The sequence below is a fragment of the Vicia villosa genome, unplaced genomic scaffold (assembly GCF_029867415.1).
Source record: "Vicia villosa cultivar HV-30 ecotype Madison, WI unplaced genomic scaffold, Vvil1.0 ctg.001176F_1_1, whole genome shotgun sequence".
NCBI classification, from domain to species: Eukaryota; Viridiplantae; Streptophyta; class Magnoliopsida; order Fabales; family Fabaceae; genus Vicia; species Vicia villosa.
This window is the reverse complement of record NW_026705517.1, coordinates 5,806-31,088: the sequence shown is the minus strand read 5'-3', so window position 1 is coordinate 31,088 and position 25,283 is coordinate 5,806. Positions and strand designations below refer to the sequence as shown.

The 25,283-nt window shown below is 36.6% G+C and overlaps 1 protein-coding gene across 1 annotated transcript; it reads right to left on the bottom strand.

The window, feature by feature from the left end:
- Positions 1-342: 342 nt before the first annotated feature.
- Positions 343-9,729, bottom strand: LOC131633755 (nucleolar GTP-binding protein 1-like). Its single transcript, XM_058904445.1, has 14 exons — positions 9,561-9,729; positions 9,285-9,415; positions 7,040-7,160; positions 6,880-6,944; positions 6,694-6,807; positions 6,422-6,496; positions 5,960-5,998; positions 5,812-5,883; positions 5,595-5,708; positions 3,251-3,322; positions 3,117-3,153; positions 2,619-2,731; positions 1,149-1,355; positions 343-699 (listed from the first exon to the last, which is right to left on the bottom strand). Exons 1-14 carry the CDS (start codon positions 9,631-9,633, stop codon positions 622-624), a joined length of 1,311 nt encoding a protein of 436 aa, XP_058760428.1. The 5' UTR covers positions 9,634-9,729; the 3' UTR covers positions 343-621.
- Between the last annotated feature and the right edge of the window lie 15,554 nt (positions 9,730-25,283).

The window sequence follows — 25,283 nt, the reverse complement described above, 5'->3', positions numbered from 1 at the left end:
ATATCTATCTATTAAGATCCAAGGGATGTTAGGATGCAGCATTCTTTGCAGTCAATTAACAATCCTTAAATAATTCTTAAATAAGTGGATCAATTTGGATTCTAACAACAGATTATGAACGCCACTCTATGATTAAGAATCAAAGTTTCACAGAGAGAAATTTAGAGAGAGAAATATTTGTTATGAATTCAATATAATTTATTTTATTCACTTAATTGGTTATATATAGATAAGTTGGTACCAAACTCTCAGAATCATTACATCGAAATAAAGAAAATAGTAACTAATTTTACTAAAATAATAAATCATTGTATAGAAATACAGAAATAAAAAAAATAGTAATTAACTAAAATTAAAATAACTAATTTATTAAAATAGTAAATTGAGTTGCAATACTAGTATTAGATTGTCCAATATGCAAATAAAATCTCACTCACTTTTTTGCAAGATTCAGTGTAACCCTCAGTTTACTTCCTTTACAATGCCCTCAACAATCCCTAATTCCTTGCTTGCAGTATTGGAACCTGAAACCACTTTTGCTAGTTTAACTTATTTTACAAATGAAGATTTCAACCTCCCAATTTGACTAGAAAACTTCTTCATAAATATTAGAGGCAGCTTTCACTTCTCTTGGTTGTTGCTATCATCTTTGATCTTGTCCATCTGCATATTGAGAAGCTCATTCACTCTGTGCTTCAGCTACACAAAACAAAACAATAACCAAACTAGTTAATCAACTTTGGTCCTATTCACTCTGTGCTTCTTACAGTCCCAATTTAGATAAACTTTCAGGCTAGTCCTACAAGAGTATCTTTCTTGGCCACACTTTCATAGTCCAAAACCGAAAGTAAAACGCAAAATCAACGAATTGGTATACTACAGAAACACGAGACTTTGTAAGTTCAAGGACTTGAGAACGGAGCAAAAGATGGGAAACTGAACTCTTAAATGAGACGCCGTTAAACTATTCCAAATATTGCTATGCTTTTTCAAATACTATTCATGTTATTATGAATCTATCACTTCAATTGGTGTTAAGTATTATATTCTTCTGTTTTATTGGACGTCTCTTAAGCTTCAAATAATCATTCTTCTTACATAATACCAAGCATTACACTCTACAGAAAATGAATATAGATTTTTCTCACCTCGTGTACTCCTTCCTGTGTTGTCGTAGACACATTAATTGCTCCATCAGGACCTGATTTACGGTACTTCTCCAGCTCATGTTGTGTGAGATCACGATCTTCTGTTGCATATATCACAGGAGAGGTCTGCAACAGATCTGCTTTGGAGACAACATCGAGCCATAAATGTCCAGAAAACCTTTCTCTGATTTCTTTGTATATTGAAAACTGCATAAGCAACCATCATCAAGAAATGTCTTACCATAAGACAACTTTCAAAAAATTACAATTACTATAATCTTTGTTTATAATCAAACTACACCTAAAAGACGTAAACATGACGCATTACATGGATAAGTTGGGAATACAACATACTTTACAAATTATCAGACACGACATGGCCAAATTAGTTCATACAAATACAAATATATTAAAATTAATATAAACCATGAATTTTAAATCAAAATCAATAATGAATATTATGAATATAACAAGAGTCAATCAACTTAAACGAACAATTATTATCATTTAATTGATTACTATGGTGTCCCTATCTAATTCTACATAAAAGTCCAAAAAGCTAAAAACTTGCAGACATAACTAGGAGTGTCCAAATTTCTCTGAAATTTCTCAGTAAAAATGCTAGATTGATATTCTTTAATAGAGAACTAGAAGAAGCAATTTACATGGAACAACCTCCTAATTTTGTTGCTCAAGGGGAATGTTTATTTATTTGCAAATTCAGACGCTCCCTTTATGCACTCCAATAGTCTCCAAGAACTTGGTATGGAAAGTTCAACTCAGATGTTCAGGGTTAAGAATACCATTCACTTTTTTATCGTCATGCTTCTCCAAAAAAATGCGTTTATTTGGTGGTTTATGTTGATGATATTGTCATCATAAGCAATGACCATACAAAAATTTCTTAAATAATACCTCTTCAATCACCTTCAGACCAAAGATCTTGGGAATTTAGAATACTTTCTTGGTATAGAAGTTGTTCAGTCAAAGAAAGGAATTGTCTTTTCACATAGCATGTATGCATTAGACATCCTTAAAGAAACAAGAATGCTAGATTGTAGATCTGTTATAGTCCTATGATCCTTATCAAGGAGAGGCTTATCCAGATCTTGAGAGATATCAATGATTGGTCAGAAAGCTTATTTATCCAAGCATTACCACACCCAAATTTCTTTGGAGTTGGGGTAGTTTTGGTCAAATTATACAATCTCCTTATATTGATCATTGGGATGCTTCAATTAGTCTTCCAAGATATATTAAAGAGGCTCCTAGAAGATTTTAAAGTTTTGTGACATCCAACACAACTTTGCAGCAGTCCATGAAAAATAGTTTAATAGCTCAAAGGAAATCATGTCATGCGGTATAATTTGAAAACAATAAACAAGACAACCCTTTTTTATAGCCATTTAAAGATCAACTTCATAATTAATTTTTGCTTATTTTAAGAATTCAATTGTCATAGAAACACACCTGATCTGAAGGTGAGGTCCCACATTCCCCTGAAAGGTCGTGAACATACAAAACTGCTGTTGGTAGATGCTGAAGGACAGCAAGGGTCAATTTTTCCAAATTATTTCTGTCATCTACGATTACAAAACAAATAAAAAAATTACAAAATGAAGAATGATTATGTTAAAACTAGACTAGAGACCAAGAAATCAATTATAATTTGTTAGAAATATTTTATAATTTCTTTGATTTAGAAATGAAATATAAGCCTTTCCTCACTTTTTCTCCAAAAACCCAACTCCCAAACATAGCCTAAGGGACAACAAATAAGTAGCACTTCTAATTTTTAGGAGCTTAAAGAACTATGGTAAAATGACAATAACCACCATTCTCCGCCCTGCTTGATACTACGCCCCTCTAAGGAATATTAATCCTAAAACCATGAGTGGAATAAAAACCTTGGATATATAAAGGTTTGCCAAACAAATACTAAAAAATTTGAAGCAAAAGAAATCTTACCGTCAAGTCTCTTCAGCAGGCCTGGAGTATCTGTTACCTACAGTCATATCAGGCATGCCATTACAACTATGTGATAAGTAGTTAAAAGAGAAAATATGCAAAAAAGAAAATGAGGCAAAGATTATACTGTTTACCTGAAACTTCTGATGGTTAAAAATAATATGACCCATAAGAATTCCTCTTGTTGTGAATGGATAGTTACAAATCTGAAATAATAGGTAGAAAGGAAAGGGAAAAGCATGAGAAAAGATTACATGGACTGTGGAATCTTCAAATTTTCTGCAGCTAAGTAGATCTGCTGAAGTCCAAAGCAAAACATTCGTTGTATTTAATCTAGCTTAGGTTAATATCTGATGAAGACAACAATCAACATACAATAAAAATGATGAAATTTGGAACTTGGAACTTGGTGCATTTCCAAATTCTTTTATAATGGCAATTAGGAGGTCCAGGTCATCTTAAGAAGTTTGGGTATCAGTTTCATCCTGTAAAGTAAGAATTTCGGAAATTATTAACTTATTTGAAGGAGTTGAGTTGGACTCTTGAATCTGTATAGGTATATAGATTTTGGAATGGCCTTTGACCAGTTTGTGTACATCAGATGTTTTCCAAATCACTTCATTTTTAAACTCAAATTCATTGGGAAGGCTAACTTCAATTAATTTAGGTTCAGCTTCTAAAGAAGATAGAGATGATTGAGACACCAACGCGATTCACTCGGGGCTCAATTCCAGGTTAGTATGGTTCAGACTGGTTTGAAAGATTAAATAACCTAAGACTAACTTCCTTTATCTTTCCAAAAGTCTTCTCCATAAGATAAGTTGGAGTGAAATAAACCTTTTCAATGAAGGTTACATCCTATGACAAAGAACCTATTAGATGGAGGATGACAGTACTAATAAAATAACCTTTATGAGGGAAGAATGCCCAACAAAAACACATCAGTCACATCTTAGAGCTATAGATCAAACTCCCAATCTTATCTATGGGGTCCGAAACCGCAATTACGGCCGCAATATTGCTGATGTGGTAGCCTCCGCAACAGCATCAGGCCGCAATAGTGGTGTGAATTAAAATCACGTCTGCGACCCCATCAAGAACCGCTTCATACAATTTCATCCAAGTTTGTTCAGTTATTCTCTTTAAAAATGAAAATTTTAGAACCACAAATCTCAACCTTTTCTAAATGTAATGAAAAGTCTTAACTTTAAGAATTTTCAACTGTGTATTTCAAATATCTCTCAATAAATATTCATGCCGCAATACGTATCGCAGAACCCGCAATGATCGCAATCGCAACATCCGCGCAACTGCATCCATAACCGCGGGTATGAACAATTGATACACGCAAAGATCTGAGGTTTGACATTTCCTTTAGTGGAGAGGTTTGATAAAACGAAGAAATTACATCAATAGGGATTTTGCTCCTAAAACTCTAAAGAGTAATTGATTAAAAAGACCCATTATTAAGAGAGTATATGTGAAGAGGAATAAAAGGGGTAACAGAATACAATGCAGTTAGTTATAAAGGCAATTCTATAAAAAAGGAGAAAATCAAACTAGTTGGGGAAGGTATTCAAATCAAGATTAACGGAGAGTTGAGGAGCACTCAGTCATGATCATCCTCAAGAATGTACAATCTTGGTCACCCTGGCTGAGGCCTATCAATAAAGCATTTTTCTGTCGGTGATTTTCTCTCCTTTTTTTCCTTTTCTATCACCAATTGAGTAGATCAGTAATACATTGATATGCTATCAAAACTGTTTTAGTTTTTAGCTATTCCCTCCATCTCATAAAAATGTCATATTTGGAAAGTGTATGGTTTTTAAGAAAACGATACAATGTGTCGATTATAATGATAAAATTTGTATCTACTACTAAAATAATCTCATAATTCATAAATTGTAGTTAGTGGAGTGGAAGTCAATACATAAGGTATAGTAGTGGGAAAAAAATAATAAATATTGCATTGGCATTCTAAAGTGACGATTTTTTGAGTCAAAAAAAAAGTGCAAATGAGACACTTTCTTATGAGATGGAGGGAGTATATATTTGCATCTAACACTCTAAACTCCAGATTTGATTTTAATATTGGTACGCCAAGCCAGTTATAACCTATGAGTTATTGATTGAAAAGTCCATATCAGTTTACTTGCATTCAAAGTCTAGTAAGAAAAAAAGTCCACGCTCTCAAGAATAGAAGGAAAATAACAGTCATGAATAAGGCCCTTATGCATTTCTGAAGCCCCGTGGCAATGTCAAGATTCAACCAAAGTAAACAGCATCCTTATTGACATTTTTAGGTGTTAATACTTTGGCAGACCCATAAACAAATCGGACATGCATGAGACACAATTTATAAGAACCGGTTACCTTAGCAAGATCAATATTTGAATTCAAGTCATCTAAGCATAAAGTAAAAACAGAGTATGTAAGAAGGATTTTAACAAAAAAATATTCAAATTCAGCTGTGCATACCTCGGGCTTGCCAGTAGAGAGTACATGGACCAAAGAAGATTTGCCTACATTAGGGGCTCCAACTAGGCAGAGAGTTGGTGTTTCCAAATTAATTACAGGCATTGCCCTTAGAGTCTGAAACATTTATCAGCATAGTGGTATGTATATTACAGAATCTGCACGGGTGAACAAAAAAATACAGACGGACAAGGATTTCATATATTGGAAAGCAGATTACCTTTGCTATGTTTAACAAATCGTCAACAACATTTCGATTTTGACCAAAATTCTCTTCAATTATTTTAAGACCCTGCATAACACCAAGATATATTGTGAAATCAGAGAAATTAAAAAGCAGATATTCCTTCACAGGATATACACCTCACCTCATTCAGTCTTTCCTCTGCTTCACGCTTTGTCAAAGACTGTCACATGGTAGGTTACAAGTTAAAGCAAAGGATGACAAAAAAAATCACCAAAGTAAAAAGATAATCATATAAAGAGACAATAGAACTCTTCATCCGAAATAATTTATTTCCAGAAAAAATAAAAGACGCATGGGCAATGCTACCTGACATTAGGATGAAATAAACGAGACCACCAAAATTCTAATAAAGATCTCCTAGGAAAATTTTAAACATCATAAAATCATATAAATTTGAAGATAAGATATTCATACCTTTAACAAACATAAACCACAATTGACATCTAGACCTAGCAAAAGGATTCCTTTTTTTCCCTACAAAACTTCCTAAACATTCATGCAGATAACATTTTCAAAAATGAAACACCAAAATCACCCAGCAAAGAAACAGGTCAAAATCAAAATGCAAATTGCAAAATAAAACCTTAGCACAAAGTGAAGCGTGTTCCTTTCCAACAGATACTACCCTCTTCCTCAAACGATCTACATTCCCTAACACCTGTAGAACAATTTTAAATCTGCAATTAAAAAAATGTCTAAAAAACAAGCTTGTATGTATTTAACTATTCATGTGTCCCTTTTAAAATAGGAACGATGAAGAGTCAAAACAGTATATGTCTTTCAAAAAATAAGGGAATATGCTAGTCAAAGTTAAAAACACAACTTCAGTTCTCCGCTGTAATTTTTCTGACATACCTTTTCATAGTACCCATCACCAAGTGTCAGCTCAATAAGTGACCTTTCATAAGGATGAAGGTGTTTTTTATTAGGAAATTTTTCCACATATGTCCTCAATGGAACAGCAAGTTCCTAAGGTGGACAATAGAAGTTGAATCAGACATTACTTGAATCATGACAAGTTTAGAAGTTTTAACAACATACTTTCATCAACGCGTCAAGTTGTTTTGCACCTTTGTTTTTCTCTCTTTTTGCAATATTGACAATTCCTACATTGTGCCAACTTAAAAATTATAGTCCACCGCAGGGGTTTAGGATACAAACAGAAAAGTCTATTTGGGATTGAAGAACAAAAGCCAAGAACCTTTTGTTGCAGAAACCCTCCTAGCCTTTCTCAGTGCTGACCCCAGAATGTCAATAGATGGCATTACTACAGGCAACTTTTGAAATGCTCCGACAGATTCAATTGTTCTAGATGGCTTTTCCTACAATTTGAATGTTAAAAAGAGAGCACTAGTCAATATTTTCTCCAGGCCACCATAGAAATACTCGTAAGAAAGAATATGACATTGGATAATAAATTTTTAAAAAATCAAAACATGGAGGCTGTGAAGGTTAAAGCCAAAATCTAAATAATATGACACATTAACACTTCAATCTGACAATATCAATATCACAAATATAGTTATGCTAAAAAAGAAGTACAAACAGAAAAAGTGAAAATGAAACATCCTTGAGAAAACGGAGAAATCAAATGATCACATCCACTGACTGTCCTAGGAAACCATTTTAAAAATAAATCTGCCACAGCAATCTTTTCAATGAGATTATGTCCAAAAGCATCCTTCTTCTCTGTTTCTTCATTGTTCAGTAAGTATTGTTTCATCCATCTCTTTCTGTTTCAGTATAATGTCCATATGATATGAGACAACAATTCCCTTTTGATTATCCACACTCCTCCTCCGTATAGATCAACACAAGAAAAGAAACAGACAACAAAATCAAAACCTCCTCTCGTTAGGTGAGATCAGTTTCATGGATCAAACAATGCTAGTTATTTCTATCAAAACCAAATTTCCAATTAATCATACAGAGCAAGGTTTTTTAAGTTGGTTCTCCTAAATTTTTCTTCAATCTTCCTCTACTTCCTTTAACCAAACTAACTTCTATTAGTTCCAGTGTTCTCTCAATCAAGCGTCGGTTAGTCTTGTCCTAACATGACAAATCATCTTAAAATAATTATATTCCTAAGTGTTCAAAGTAATGCCATAAATCAATTATTCACCAAATTTCCTGAAAGGTTCGTTCCTCCAAAATCTAAAGTTTAAACATTGTTAAAATAACATGCCAGAGCTTTGAAAGAGCAAGAACAAGTATCAAGATGTTAATGTTATATAAGCTTTATAAGGACTTAATTTATAATCTCCTATTCATGTTAATCATATTTGTGATTGCTTACCTATGTGAACCCTATGTCTACTCTAATGATCCCAGAATCAGTCACCAAGGCCCGAACTCTAGGTCTGTTCCAAATGTGTCTTTTTCTGTCCCATGCACCGCACGTCAGGTGTTTAAATCCTCCCTAAACCCTAATAGTCAACTAAACAAAAAAAATCTCACAAATCCCAAGATATTTTCTAAATCCAATGATTGCATAAATGTATAGAAGCGTGAGCAATATAGTCAAGCACGAGATCTTAAATAGGATTGGTCGGCTTGTGAAAGACCATAAAACTCGGATCGTTAGCACGGTAAATAAGACTAAGACCCTACCAAAGGGAAAAATGGTAATTTCATACATATATATACACACACATACACAAAAACATGAAAATTATAATACAACCACAAAAAAAAAAAAACATGTTTTTTTTTTACGATCTTGCTTCAAAAACCTCGAAAAGACCATGCTGGCGACAAAAATGATCTTTCTCTCATCGTAGCACTCTCAGACATCCTTAGCACGTAAGATTGGAAGATCTTACAATCCAACCTCAATAAAGATTACACTGAGTGTGAGGGAATACGTTCTAGCATGGGAGATTCCATGTGGATGTAAGGACACATACTCTAATCCTCTATCCCCTGTTAGCCTACTGACCTAGTAAATCATTGGCTCAACCGATCAACAGCATAACACGCACTCTCCAAAGCGCAGAGCCTGTAAGGTGAAGCATTTTACGAACTCTGCATTTAGCCTAGTTTCCGCGTCTGTTTCTCTCAACAAAACAATTCACTAATCTACCAAACAACACAGAAATGCTTTCCTCTTATTAATAACTTCACCATCCTATCATGAATTTACCAATACAGTGAATTCCAGTTTGAACATTGTTTCTCAAAGAAATTGAAAAGATAAATTAAACCTAACCTAAAGTGTCCGTGTCAATTTCAGACACCGACAATGACACACCTTTTTTCAGTTGTGTCGGTGCTACATATTCAGTTGCGTCAGTGCTACATAGATAGATAAACATGAAAAACATATTGAATGCATAAAATCGAGTGGCCATGCCATTTGTTAATCCATTTCCATCTTCAAAATTGATTCAATGAGTATTTTACAAGTGAAACAATTTCAAACAAATTTGTGTAAAAGCAACACATACCACTATAACATTTTCTTTTGTCAAATCCATATTAGGAGTAGGAACATAACTTCCTTTAGCAACTTCATACGAACTAGTTTGAATACTCTTACAGAAGCACAAATTCGGAAGCAATTTAGCATTGGACGTTCCTGCATTATTGTGTATTTACCCTAATTATAATCAAACAACTATATACAGTGTGAAATTGAAAATGTTTTGCGAAAAGGAAGAACTATTTGGAATCGAAAAACAGGGATTTGGAAAATGGAAGAGGAGGGTTTGAGGAGAGTGTACCTTTGGAAGGTGTGAAGAGTGAAATGGAAGAAGGGATTTGGATTTTGAGGAAGAGAGTGGAAGGGGGTTTCATGTTTCTGGGGATAGAGGCGGCAACGGCTAAGAAAGAGAACGTTAGTTCTACTTATTTTTTCAGTTCAGTGGCTAACAATAGCGGAGGAGGTGTTCATTTTCGTTAAAATTTTAATTTATCTAAATAATCTACTAATATATATATATATATATATATATATATATATATATATATATATATGAGGAGGGATCAAATTACACCCGAAGAGTTACACCACGAGTTACACTCGTTCAATAACTACATCTCGAATTAATATTTTTTAAATTCAACCGTTGGATTGAAACATAATATCATATAGATCATACCTATAAAGTTTGAGCTTAATCTATAATGATTTACTATATCATCAAGATATCTAAAGATTAACGTCAAAATGAGCTTTCATATAACGTTAATTTTGATGTAATTTTGAAGTAATTGTGAAGAAGTTTGGTAATGACTTTTCAAAGAAGAGAATCAGAGGAGTTAACCATCATCAACGTCAGTATGTCATTCCTGTATCCAATTCAGTTCATGCGATTCCAGATTATCAGCAGAGTACTCATCAACAAGCTCCTGCACTGAACGAGCAAAATCAATCTCAAAAGGGGAATTTTGGTCCTATCCCCATAACTTACACAGAATTGTACCCTGCTTTGATTTGTAAGAATTTGGTTCAGATAAGGTCACCGCCTCCTGTTCCCGAGAATCTCCCTTGGTGGTACAAAGCTGATGCCACTTGTGCTTTTCATCAGAATGCTCCTGGACATGACTTAGAGAATTGTTGGCCTCTAAAAAATGAAGTTCAAAGATTAATCCATGCTGGTATTTTGACTTTCCAAGATGATTGGTTATGATGTTCAAGCCAATTCTTTGCCAAAGCATCACTATTGATCGTAGCCTGAAGTTTGAAAGATGTTTCCTTTAGCACAAACCCAGATAGAAAGAGCCTTCTCAATTTTTTTAGTATTCTTACTGTTTGTTCATTTGTAATATTTCTTGTTTTTCAATGCATTGTTTGCATGTAGAAACTTGTTTATTTTTTAATGTTAATGCTAATGCAATGATAATGTTTGTCTTGAAGTAATCCATTCGTTTCACTCATGTTTATTTGTTTTTATGCATTATGATACCAATTACTTTTGCCAAACTCTTGCTTATGCAAAGATTGGAAGGAGGATGATGATCTGAAAACACAAAATTTCTGGTTGTATGCTTTTGAATAAGACCCTGCTGATGATGTACAGGCATTGTTTCAAATTCCTAAACACCGGAGATATAAGGAAGATAATCCCTTGTTAACCCCTTTTGAGCCTTGAAGTAGGAGTTTCTTTTCTAAACGAAAAACCCTAATTTTTAACCTGGGGCAGGGTAGTGTTCAGTTGATTTGACCGAGTGTTCAGATTTCAAAAAGGATTGTGCATCCAAAGGTCAAGCATGTCATATCCACATCAATGGTTGGATCATGGAAAACCACAATGGTTATTCCCCGCGCATCAAAAGGCTGGAAAATGTGAAACCACAATGGTTATCCTCCATCCGCCAAAGAATGAGGCAGTCACAACCCTCTCAACAAGTCAAGACAAAGTCAATGTCACACGATTTGTTCAAATCAAAAGAATAAAAAGGAAAGAAAAAAGAAAGAAGAAAAAGCTCGCTAAGTCAAAAACTTGAAAACAAGTGACTTAGGCAAAAGTTAGAGCATCTCGCTGGACGACCAATTCAAAAGAATCAGTCTAGGCAAAAGTTAGGGAAATAAAAAAAAAAGAAAAGAGTGAAAAGTGAAAAGAAAGGACTACAAAGCAAAAGTCCTAAAAAATGAACAAATCTGTGTGAATACAAAAACGAAGACAAAAAGAGGTGACTGCTATTCCCAAGAAAGCTTCATTAGGTCCTTAATGGCACAAAATCCTTTTGAGAGATGAATACTCATGTTGAGTTAACTGAACATAGGATTGGAGAACATCACGAAGTTGGGGTGGGCTAAATAAACTTTGAGCCTAAAAATCTTTTTTTTCTAAAAACCGTGAACCAGGCCACGTTACAACCCTCAAAAGTCCTAATTGAAGCAGGGTTTATTTCGAGAGCATACTTAAACAGGAAAGCGTTCCTGACTCCTATCGGTTATGCTGAAAATTTGTGTTGGTATCATATGCATAAAAAACAAAAAAAATCAATGACATTCCTTAACCAGTGTTTCATTCACAAGGTTTTGCGACATCTTTTTGAAACTTCAAGATTTACATAATTGTTGCATTTTCATTATCATTCTCAGAATAAACATTTTTCTGCTTGTAAACATTTGTTTGACATCCAGGAAGTTTACATCTGATCATCAGTAGAAAACTAAAACATTGCCAGGGGCATGTTGTGTTCCCAGTATAATGCTTTTGCAAGTTTGATTACCATCATGGGGCAAAGCTCAAAGACTCTGTCGAATAAAGGAATGTGTCAAGTTCAGTCAATCAGTGGCAGTTACGTCGAGATTTGACAAATCTCTCCAAGAATCTGTTGATCTGGGGCATATTATTCCAAGTCTTCATGATGCCAAGGATCTCTATGAACCTTTTTGAGGTAGTTTCCTTTCATAGACTATGTAGTCTGGGGCAAGTTGTGAATCAGAAGTTACCTTGATCACCTCATTAGCTTGAAGTACAAAGGTTGTTGCCATGATTAGTCCAGAGTATGTCACTCTCTACCAAGAAGTTTTGAGACAACGGTTGACTGTTGGGTTTTCTTTCTCACCTTGTGTTGAGTTTTGAACTAAAATCCCCTGCATGTTAACTTGTTTTCTTTGATGTTAACTTCTTATTTCCTCTGCAAGTTCGGAATGGTGATTTTCTCCAAAGAAATTTTCTCTGATTTCCCCATAATAGAGCTTGATGTGTTGTCCAATCTTTTTGATAAGAAGAAGATGATCTATAGATTCCTCACAGAGATTGATGATTCCCACTGAGAAGAATTTTGCTTCGGTGTTCCTCCTCAACTCATTTGTCAAGATGGAATTAATCCCCAGTTGAGTTTATTCCTCAAGGGGCAAAGCTTTGTTTGACCGTTTCTATCCAGTTTGTTCTTGGAGTTGAACTTTGGTCTCTTGCAATACTATTTTGAACCTCTCTAGGCTAGGAAACCTAGGTTGAGGAGGCATTTATTTTGCACCTCTTGAGGATTCTGCTTTCCTCAATAATGGAGAATTCGTTTGTGATTGATGTTCCTATCAGATATTGAAAGATTTATTTTCCAGCAGTGTTGTTATTGCACCCCTTGGAATTTGTGCTTGAAAGCAAGGGGCAAGTTTTGACTTTAAGCAACTTATGTTATCCCCATCATGTTTTGGTTGACAACAAATAGAAGCCTCTTTATTTTAAGCAAGCTTGTATGTCTTCACATATCAATCTTATCTTTAAAGCAAGTGATAATCTCTCAGACTTTATGAACTTCTTGATTCCCAAATGGAAGAAGCTCAGCAAATGGTAAGTCGCTTCAGTATAAGTGACAGTTTGCAGTCAAGTGGAAGAAGCTCAGCAAATGGTAAGTCCCTTCATCAGAAGTGACAATTTGCATCCAGTTCCTTTTCTCAAGCCATGTCCTTGATTAAAGAAGAAGTTGATCCCTATTCTTAGCGGCAGCTTATTATTCTCAGCAGCTTATCGTCAACCATTGAGGCGGTAATTCAATTTCCTTCTACTTCAACTATTGAGTTGGTAGCTTATCATCAACTATTGAGGCGGTGATTGGATTTTCTTCTACCTTCAACTATTGAGTTGGTAGCTCACCTTCAGTGGAACGTTGGTGTATCTCTTTCATCGTCAGTGGTACGTCGATGAATTATCTCTTTTTATATCATCAGTGGTATGGTGGTATATCTCTTCAATACCTTCAGTGGAACGTTGGTATGTGTTATCGTTAGTGGTACGGCGATACATCTCTTTCTACCTCCAGTGGGACGTTGGTAGTTCACCTTCAGTGGAACGTTGGTGTATTTTGTTATCTTCATCATCAGTGGTACGTCGATGTATTTTTCTTCAATACCTTCAGTGGAACGTTGGTATGTGTTATCGTTAGTGGTACGGCGATACATCTCTTTCTACCTCCAGTGGGACGTTGGTAGTTCACCTTCAGTGGAACGTTGGTGTATTTTGTTATCTTCATCGTCAGTGGTACGTCGATGTATTTTTCTTCAATACCTTCAGTGGAACGTTGGTATGTGTTATCGTTAGTGGTACGGCGATACATCTCTTTCTACCTTCAGTGGAACGTCGGTATGTGTTATCGTTAGTGGTACGACGATACATCTCTTTCTACCTCCAGTGGGACGTTGGTAGTTCACCTTCAATGGAACGTTGGTGTATTTTGTTATCTTCATCGTCAGTGGTACGTCGATGTATTTCTCTTCAATACCTTCAGTGGAACGTCGGTATGTGTTATCGTTAGTGGTACGGCGATACATCTCTTTCTACCTCCAGTGGGACGTTGGTAGTTCACCTTCAGTGGAACGTTGGTGTATTTTGTTATCTTCATCGTCAGTGGTACGTTGATGTATTTCTCTTCAATACCTTCAGTGGAACGTTGGTATGTGTTATCGTTAGTGGTACGGCGATACATCTCTTTCTACCTCCAGTGGGATGTTGGTAGTTCACCTTCAGTGGAACGTTGGTGTATTTTGTTATCTTCATCGTCAGTGGTACGTCGATGTATTTCTCTTCAATACCTTCAGTGGAACGTTGGTATGTGTTATCGTTAGTGGTACGGCGATACATCTCTTTCTACCTCCAGTGGGACGTTGGTAGTTCACCTTCAGTGGAACGTTGGTGTTGTTATACCCCAAAATTTGCCCACATCTTTTTTCAAGAAAACTCCAATCTGAAAATTAAGAGTTTCATATAATCATGGATTTTTATTTCAAATATCCTAGCATATGAAGTACTTAAATTTCAGAAACTTTTCTTATACAGTAGCTTGGCTTACAGAGGAATTTATTCTTACGAAAACGCCAAATACTGTTCATTACATCACAAATACTATTTATTTATTTACAGATAAATAGTACTAACACAATCATGCAGAGTTAACTCTTTTTGCAGGCGCAGAAGCAGGAAACTCACACTATACTGGTAACAATTGTTTTTGGTTTCCCACTAACTTTTGTACTATATTCCATTATTTTCAAAATCTTTTCAAATCTCTTTTTCAAAAATCAAATCTTAACTTGTGTGTTTTCTGCCAGTCAAATATTTCTATTTCTGTGCAGTAAACAATTTTCAGGTTATTATCGGTAATTTTGCCCGCATACCGTAAATATCAGTTATTTATTATGTTTCTGTTTTCTAACAAGTCATGTAAATAAATTTTCATGCTTCACACCAAACAAAAACAAAAATAACAACAAAAAAGAAAAGAAAATTAACTTTGACAGTTGACTTTTTCACTTTAACTGCTGCTTCAGTACACGAACAGTCAGTTGACAGACAAACTGCAGACAGTACAACTCTCAGTGTTTTGTACAATCAATCAAATCAATCATTCACAATTCAAATTTTCAAAGATTTTTGTGTTAGAAGTCTTCTGAATATCACACGATTAGCAGAAACTCAGCACTGCACAAAAATCAGGTACGCTTAATTGCCTCCTATACAGACAGTCCCTAATCAGGGTTTTTCTTGTTTTAACAGGAGCAACAAGTTTTGAGAGCTCAAGTGGATTCCATATACATCCATACATCTCAAAGTACCATCATACAAATTTTCAAACTTCAATTCACTCAGACGCACCGTCAGCAGCTCAAACAGTCAACAGACGACCCGTTTGACCAAAAAAGTCAACTGACAGTCAAAAATGAAATTTTTTGTCAAAATCCATATTTTGTCAAAGGATTCAACATTTGATCATTGGATGATCACAATTCATCAAGGAAAGATCAAAAATCAACAAAACCCTAAGATTCAAAATTAGGGTTTTTGCATGAAAAGTCAACTCAACTTTGACTGATCATAACTCTCTCATCCTTCATCCAAAAAATGCCAACCAAAGCTCATTTTGAAGGAAATTCAATTATCTTTCAAATGCAATTGATCCCATGGTCATTGCATTCACCATTTGAAAAATATGGCCAAAGACATTACAGGTCATTTTCAAAGTCAACAAAAAGACACTTTTTTCAAAAGGACACACAAGGAGAACCAAATATCATTTTGACATGAGACCAAAGACATTGGTTAGAGGACTCTTTGAGGTTTCCAAAAAGTGCAAGATCTCCTTCATATGACAAAAATTGAAGGATTCACACCTTGTTGAAGTTGGCTAAATTTTGGGAAAATGCATGAAATCAACATTGCTCAAAAATGTTTTTTTTCCAAAAGATGCCAAGTTTTTATGGTCCAAACATCTTTGCCATGATATTATGGGCCTCCCACGACCAAGACAAAGCCCACATCTATATTATCCATTTTTGACATAATTTTATCTTATTTTAAGATTAAAATTAAAGGAAAATTGCATGGATAATTGGTGGCTTGATCTCCAAGCATGACTCACCTCCAAAGTATTCAATTTTCTGCAGAAGATTGATGCCCAAGGCAAGAGCATTGAATGTAGTCAAGGCTTGGTCAAAAATTCAAAGTTTTTTATTATTAAAGAACCAAAACTTTCAACAAAGGCAACCAAGTTTCTTGCTTCACTTCCAAGCAGCCTATGGGCTATAAAAGGAGCAGCATACCTCCACAACAAGGGGACACACGAAGAGATAGCAAGAGAATAGCCACAAACCTCTCAAAATTCTCAAAAAATCTCCATACTTTGTAATTTTCAAAATCAATTTTCCAATCAATATTAATACAAACCAAGCATTCTAATCATCTTCTCAAAGATAATAGAGTAAGATTGAACTTTAAACACAGGCCCATGAGAGTCGTATAAAGCATATAATACTCTTCATGTACATAGGAATTTTATTTTCGTTTTTGTATATGCAACTGATTTCAATGCTAACCAACCATCCTATCATGCTCATAAGGTCCTATGCAAATGATCTGGGCCTTAACATGCCAACTCCCACGTGAGGATAGCCATATGCCATTAACATAAGCTTATGAGTGTTCATACTTTAACATCTTCGAACCTATAGCTATGAGCATCAAACCACGAAACTAATGACATATTTGGATTCAGGGCATCATGTTTAGTGGATCTGGGTTGTTTTCATATGTTGCTAACGTGTGTTCTTGCAGGTTTGGGAAGCTACCGAAAATAACGTTTTTGTATCGTGAAATAGAGGGGGTTAAAAACCCCCGCTATCTGTCTGAAAAAGTGCATGGGACGGAGGTTGAAGACGACCACGCGTCCGAGCGTGGTTCGTCAGTCAACTTTTCAACCTTCTCTCCTCTGTTTCCATTGGTCCATGCAGGCGAGGGTGGGGACCAGTCTGACTTTGGTCTCCCACTAATCCCATGCCTTGCTTTAATCATGTGCTTCATGTGACCTCAGATCTGAACCCTTGGATCAATTCAATCTCCAATCCAACGCCTCACACACGCAGCTACACCATGCTCCCTCAGTCAACTTCCACACTGAATAAGTATCCTTTTTTTATTTTCTATTTTATTTTAATTTCTTTGATAAATTAATTAAAAATAGTTTAAAAATTCAAAAAATTCCCCAAAAAATATTTTAAACTTCTAAAATAATATATTATTTTCTGAAATAAAAATATTTTATTTTTCTTCAAAATTTCAATATTTTTCATAATTAATTAGTATGTATTTATATATTTGCTTATTAATTATTTTAATTAGTCAAAAAATCATAAAAAAATTGTTCTTTGTGTTAAATATTGTTTATATATCATAAACTAATTTTGTACATATTTAGGATAATTTTATCATTAAGTCTTAATTATTTGTGTAATTATTTATATAATTATGTTTTAATTAACTTAAAAAATCCAAAAACAATTTCAAAAATTCCAAAAAAATTAGTTTTGTTCTAAAATCAATTAACAAACATTTTGTACATATTTTTAAACTTATTTGCTAGGTTTAATCATATTTCCATCTTTTCTTTATTTTAAATTAATTAATAATGCATTAATTATATTTAAAATAAATCACAAAAATACAAAAATATGCCTTTTATTTCTTGCAATTTAAAATTCCTAGATAAATGTATAGGATGTCAAATTCATGTAAATAGGCTAGTTTACATTTCCCGCACAATCGATGTAATAGCGTAGATTTACTTTCTGCACTTTACATTTCCGCATTTTAATTTCCAGCACCCATATAAACTGCGTGTATGTCAAAGATAAAACTGAACCGTCAGATCATTAACTTCAAAGATAAATATCTGAATTCAATCACAATCACATTTGCACCTCCTAGGGTAACCCCTTTTCACTCTTTTCAAAATCAAAGTTACATTTCTACTGTTTCGAGTACAAAATCGAACCTTTTGTTTATATCCGACGAATGGATAGATTTTTAAAGGGAACAAGGATAAAGACCTCCTAACTCAGGGTAGACCTCCTAGTTTGCTTGCTCAAAATCAAAACAAACAAAATTCTCATACACTGTTGTTTTTTTAAAACGAATTTTCCAAAAGACAATATTTTGTATACATCCAAACACGGATCATTACAAAATTAACGATCTTTTCAAAACATCTTTCGAAAGATAAACAAGCATTTGTATATATCCGCACAAGGATCATTACAAATTCTATTTGCAAAGGTATTTCAAAAACACAGGTAAAGCATTCCGAATCAATTGAAAAGTAAAGCAAATGAGCTAAGCAAACTAAAGAGCCCATGGATAACCATGGATACAAAGGGTGCTAACACCTTCCCTTTGTATAACCTACCCCCTTACCCAGAATCTCTCAAAGGTCTTTTTTCTGTTTCTTTTATAAACCTTTCCTTCATTGGATAAAATAAAAGGTCGGTGGCGACTCTGTAAACTTTTTCAAAAGTGACGCGAAAGCGTCCGATCGACAAAAAAGAGTCAGTTCACGTATCCCACCCACGGAGGGGTATGGCCCGAAAGGACGGTCCACAGAACTGGCGACTCTGCTGGGGAATACAAATTCAAAATGTTTTCAAAAGGGGTTACCTTTAGAGTATAGATCATTTCGATGTTTTCAATTGTTTGATCTGATTGCTTTACTTTTCACAGGTTTGCTTGGGTACTTTGCTTGTGTGAAAGATTCTAACCCGAATCTCGAGATACCTTAAGTATATGACAATAGACCAAGGAAACTGTACGGCATGTACCGATACGGTTGATCTGGTAGTCATCGTTAGTGTGATACTTTGGTTTATACTGATGTCCCTTGAAAGCGATCAAGGAGTATATTAGGCTTCCGAAGTGTCATTAACACTAATTTGTCTTAGAACCTTTTAGTTGAACTTGACTTGTGGCCTATTAAGTGGCTAGCTTTGAAATTGATCGAAGCTAGTTATCCTCGAGGAATATTCTTGATCGGCCGTCCGAGCGCCGTATTGAGATGTTGTCTCCAAGGATCATAGAACCCGAATACTATTCCAGGACAGGTTTTCAACCAACTCAACTTCAGAGGGGAGGGTATCACCTATCAACCTCATGCAAGCCTTTAAACCTAAGGCTATTGTTTGATTTGTTTTTGTGTGCCACATGTTTGCATCATAAACACATCATTTTTCACTACACATTTCAAGGATCAAAGAGTTTACTTTTGTTTTTGCAGGTAATGGCTCCCGCCACCAGAGATTACATCCGAATCAATATCTCAACGGTGCCATCTGAACTCAAAGTCTTGGTAGCAGAATTCCCCAGGAATGCTCAATTCACTGAAAAGCATGGTCACCTACTCCATTTGGTTACCTCAAAGTTTGAAGAAGACATGATACGGGTCCTGTTCCAGTTCTTCGACCCTGAACATCATTGCTTCACATTTCCTGATTACCAGTTGGTACCCACTTTGGAAGAATTCTCTGAATTAATTGGATTACCAATCCGAGATCAATTACCTTTCACTGGTTTAGAAAGAAAACCAAAACCTGAAGTCATTGCTGCTGCTTTACATCTGCAAAAGTCAGAAATCAAATCCAATTGGGAAACAAAGAGTGGAGTTGAGGGTTTGCTTGCCAAATTCTTACTGGAAAAGGCTCGACTACTGCTAGAAAACAAAAGTTATCCAGCTTTTGAGGAAGTTATGGCCCTTTTGATCTATGGGTTGGTTTTATTCCCAAATCCCGACCAGTTCATAAGTATACACATCATCAACCTTTTCCTAATTCGCAACCCGGTACCAACATTGCTGGGAGACATCCTACACTCTCTACACACTCGTACCACGAAGAAGCGAGGAACTCTCATGTGCTGTATACCACTGCTGGCTAGGTGGTTTACATGTCATCTTCCCCGATCAGTACTGAGAAATGAACAAAGAGCACAATGGTCTTACAGAATCATGTCTTTATCTCATTCAGATATCCGATGGAACAACTTCTTTCAAAGAGACATTACTATCATTGATCATTGTGGAGAATACCCTAATGTGCCACTCCTTGGCATTAAAGGAGGTATCACTTACAATCCCTCTTTAGCTCTACGCCAATTCGGATATGCAAGGAGCAATGGTCCTCATGACATGATTATCCATGGCATTGTGTTTGATTACGAGAATGATTCTCATAGACACCGACGAAGGTTCATACATGCATGGGGCAGTGTCTATAGAATAGAAAGCAATACTCTGGGGCAATGGAATTCTATTCCTATGGAACCCTACCTCAGATGGGTCCGCACTCATGCTCAGAAACTCCTTATGCCATATCCTGCTGTTCTACCTGTGACTATTGAGCCAGAGGTCGAAGGATACGAACCTCAAGTTACTTTACACCCGGACATGCCAACTGACCTAGAAGAGTTGCAAAAATCTTGGGTTCAACTCAAAGAGGAAAGAGACACCTTCAAATCATACTGTCAAGACTATGAGAGAAGGATATTGGAGCTCACCGGACAGCTTCAAGAAGAGCAACAGATCAACACATTCCTGGGGGCAAAGAGAAAGCGTCCACGGGAGACCTGAAGGATCATTCCATTTTATTTCTGTCTTGTAAGCCCAAATGAGGCAAATAAAAAAGAAGCAAAAAAAAAGAAGCAGAAAAAGAAAAAAGAAATAAATTGATTAACTAACGTTTGTTTCTTCTTTAACAAATCTAAACTCTAAGATCCTTGAAACATTGCACACACATTTCACTTCATGCATTGCATATACATTTCATACATTGCATTCATATACATTGCATTTGCATTTCATACATTGCATACACATGGCATCCAGTCATACACATTTCATAACAGGTTCACATGACGGATTTCTCATCTTCTCGCTGTTTATTTCAGTCAGAAGAGATGGAATCCGAGGCAAGTATCAAGAATCTCGAAGCACAGAATGCCCAAGTTCAAGTGGCAATTCTGGAACTGGCAAAGGGGCAGCAAGAACTGAAAGCCCTGATAATCAAGAAGAAAAAGAAGCCCAAAGGATCTGTAGGTGTGAGTCACCTGAGAAGAAAGATCAAAATTCCAGTCAAAAAGTTCACAAAGCCACCGATCCCTGAAACAGTCGGTGATGATGAACAAGAAGACAATCAAAGCAACCAGGGTTCTGCTAAACCCTCTCTCTCTTCAAATGAAGGAGATGATCACTCTGGGGACGAACCTGATGATGAAAAATACCAACAGCTGGAAGATCGTATGAAAGCTATGGAGATACAAAAAATACCTGGCTTAGATTTCAATGATCTGGGGCTCATCTCGGATGTTGTTATCCCTCCAAAATTCAAAGTTCCGGTCTTTGCAAAATATGATGGAGTTTCTTGCCCGAAATTACATCTGAGATCCTATGTGAGGAAGATACAACCTCATACAACAGATAACAAGTTATGGATTCACTTCTTCCAAGAAAGTCTGTCAGGTACACAACTCGAATGGTACTACCAGCTAGAAAATACCAAGGTTCATACTTGGGAAGAATTAGCTGCTGCTTTTTACAAACAGTACCAATACAATGCTGATCTTACACCCACTCGTACTCAATTGCGAGGCATGTCTATGGGACCAAAAGAAAGTTTCAAAGAGTATGCACAAAAGTGGAGAGATATGGCTGGAAGGGTTCAACCACCCTTATCTGATCGCGAACTAGTCGACATGTTCATGGGCACTTTAACTGGCCCATTCTATAGCCATTTGCTGGGAAGTTCATCATCAGGTTTCACTGACCTAATACTGACCGGAGAACGTGTCGAAAGTGGCATTCGAAATGGAAAAATTCAAGTAGGATCCTCCTCTGGTACTACAAAAAGGCCCATCAGAAATGAGGTCAATACAGCGCAAATTCAGACAAGTCACAAAAGTGATCAGCATCAATCTGTAGGGGCAGTTATGATCTCCGCATATGCACCTCAAAAAGATCAACAGCCAAAATATACGCATCGACCAGATGCACCAAGAAGAACTTTCACCAAAATCAACATGCCAATCTCTCAGGCATTGCAGCACTTGCTTAAAGCGGATCTGATCACATTAAGGGGTCCTCCGAAGAATGTCAATACTTCTTCTCTGAATTATCGCCCTGATGCAACATGTGCCTATCATTCAAACTGTCCAGGACATGACGCAGATCACTGCTGGGCCCTGAAAAATAAAATCCAAGACATGATAGATGCTGGAGAAATTGAGTTCGATTCTCCAGAAACTCCAAATGTCATCACAGCACCTATGCCAAAGCATGACAAAACTGTTAATGCTATCATAGACACAGTTTACATTTATGATGTGAACGAAGTATCAATTCCACTCCTCGAAGTCAAAAGAAAGTTCATCCAAGCTGGTTACTTTCCAGGTTGTGATCCCGACTGCTTTTATTGCTCACGCCAACCCAATGGTTGTGAAAATCTAAAGATGGGAATTCAAAAACACATGGATCGCCGTATCATTATGTTTGAGAGGCTCCCTTCTATGGACATGTTGGGCAAAGTCTTTGCCAACGGGATAAGAATGGAAGACGTCTCAGTGATCTCCAGCTTACCATTCAAAATCTCTACCAAGGCTCCATTCAAACTTTCTGCTACACTCAAAGTGGCATCAGTAGTCATTGCTAGACCAACTCCATTTCCATACTCCTCAGACAAAGCTGTCCCATGGGGATATGACACTAATGTTTACATTCATGGAGTTAAGCAGGATCCCTCGACTAAAGAGGACGCAACACTAACTACTTCAGCTGTAAGTAACATTGCAGGCACTAGCAAGATCACGAGAAGTGGAAGAATCTTTTCACCAGAAATTTCTCCAAATATTGCTGCTAGTCCAATCCAGGTTCCAATTCCTATTCCAGATATCAACACTCGAGGCAAAGAGCCACTGATCGAACCAGTTCAAAATCCGGTAGAGATCACTGCTGAGGATCCATCAAAGCAAGAGATGGACGAAATATTGAAAATCATCTGCAAAAGTGATTACAATATTGTCGAACAACTGGGGCATACTGCTTCAAAAATCTCAATGTTATCTCTGCTAAAATATTCAGAAGCTCATGCTAAAGCTCTAATGAAGTTCCTTCAAGCTGCGCATGTGCCTCAAGAAATCCCAATCGACCAATTTGAGAATTGTGTCGCCAGTCTTACAGTGCCCAATGGTCTTGGTTTCTCTGATGTGGATCTAACTCCTGCTGGAAGAAATCACAACAAGGCCCTGCACATCTCTATCGAATGCAACGGCACCACTCTGTCTCATGTGCTAATAGACAATGGTTCCTCTCTAAACGTGTTACCAAAGGTAATACTGGAAAAACTTGACTTCAAAGGAGTTGTGCTACAACCAAGTGATGTGGTTGTAAGAGCCTTCGATGGGTCAACAAGAACGGTGTACGGAGAAGTTAAGCTCCCAATCAGAGTGGGCTCTCAAACTTTCGATGTTATCTTTTCCGTAATAGACGTTCTTCCAACATACTCCTGTTTACTAGGACGCCCTTGGATACATGGGGCAAACGCTGTAACTTCTACCCTGCATCAGAAGTTAAAATACCCAGTAAAAGGAAAGGTTGTCACAGTCTATGGCGAAGAAGAATATATGGTCAGTCACTTGAGCAACGACAAGTATGTTGAGATGGAGGGCGAATCCATCGAAACTCCGTATCAAGCTTTTGAGGTTGTATCTCCAGATATCTCTACCACCAAGCATATTCCTGCTACTCCAGCTACAACTATGGCTTCTCTCAAAGATGCCAAAGCCATGATTGAACAGGGTGATCGCACAGTATGGGGACAACTCCCTGATATACCCTACAAGTCCGACAAGCTAGGTCTGGGCTATAATGGTGAAAATCAAAAGAATGATCAAAATCCTCGCTCTGAAGGGTTAATATCACACTTCGCCAGCCAAGAAGTAAACGCCATTGATGATGAAAGGACATACTTGAACCACATCATTCAGCCATATCCAGACTAAATTCCACCCATTACCATGGGAATGTGGGATGCTGTGGGAGGACCAAATGACGGTTACAACTACCAGTATATCACACCTCAGAATTCTTACATTGCTCTGGAAGATCTTACTCCAACAGAAGAGGGTAATCAAAATGACGGAAGTATCACAAGTCCCGTCACTCAGCAATATCAAAATCCACCCAAAGAAGTATGGGACACGCTAGGAGAACCCAGCGGCAAATACGACTATATGGTGAAATATTCCGCTCCTCCGAGCTTTTCAACTCCCATCAAAGACATTGTCCCGACTGGATGGGACGAACAGTACGACGACAACTTCGCTCTTGAAGAAGCCAGGAAGATGCCAAACAACGAAGGTTATTTTCTGTCACAGTACACTCCTTATCAGGATGCACAAGTCTCTATTCAAAACATCATTCCTACTGCATGGGACGGCCTTATCGAGCATCTCGCTCAGCCAATAGAGGGACCTCCACCTGGATTCTCATATCCAACAAATCATCCAACTTATCCTGAGGAATTACCTACGCATTTTCCCACTAGCGGAATCAATGCTACGGAAGACGAAAAGAACAACTGCAACTGGAACAGCTGGGTGCTCCCTGCTAACAACGGTGGATTGAACAACTGGAAAGCAGAGGATGTGATCTCCTTTGATCAGGAGTAAATGCCATTTCCTGTTTTCTTTGTGTATATTGTGCAAAGATAAAAGTGGTTCCTGAACAATCGAACCATGAGCTTGAAAGCCGTGTGCCTTAGCACAACGGTCCTTCTATAAAAAGGGTTTGTCATATCATGATTATGTGCATTCAATAAAATCATGGGATGCTTGCATGTTCAAAATTTTGTGATCCTTTTTCTTTCTTTATTCGCTTTCAAATAGCTATGTTTTTCTCTTCATACACACTCACATATCTACCATGCAGATTCACATACACGCTGGATCCAGTCAATAACGACTCTGCTATTGCCCGTCATGACTTTGAAAATCCGATCTACCAAACTGAGGACGAAAGTGAGGAAGATTGTGAAGTGCCAAGAGAAATTGCAAGACTTCTAGAACAAGAAGAAAAAGCCATACAGCCTCATGAGGAGCCGATTGAGGTCATCAACTTGGGCAGTGACGAAGAAAAGAAAGAGGTCAGAATTGGGGCTGACTTAGAAAACAGTGTCAAGCAAAGACTGA

Bases quoted from the DNA above. Each gene is read 5' to 3' on its own strand.
- LOC131633755 (XM_058904445.1), bottom strand. From the start codon at position 9,633: ATGAAACCCCCTTCCACTCTCTTCCTCAAAATCCAAATCCCTTCTTCC. The intron at 5,884-5,959 runs GTGAGGTGTATA...GGTGTTATGCAG, and splicing joins CAGAGGAAAGACTGAATGAG to GGTCTTAAAATAATTGAAGA. The intron at 5,709-5,811 runs GTAATCTGCTTT...TAAATGTTTCAG, and splicing joins ATTTGTTAAACATAGCAAAG to ACTCTAAGGGCAATGCCTGT.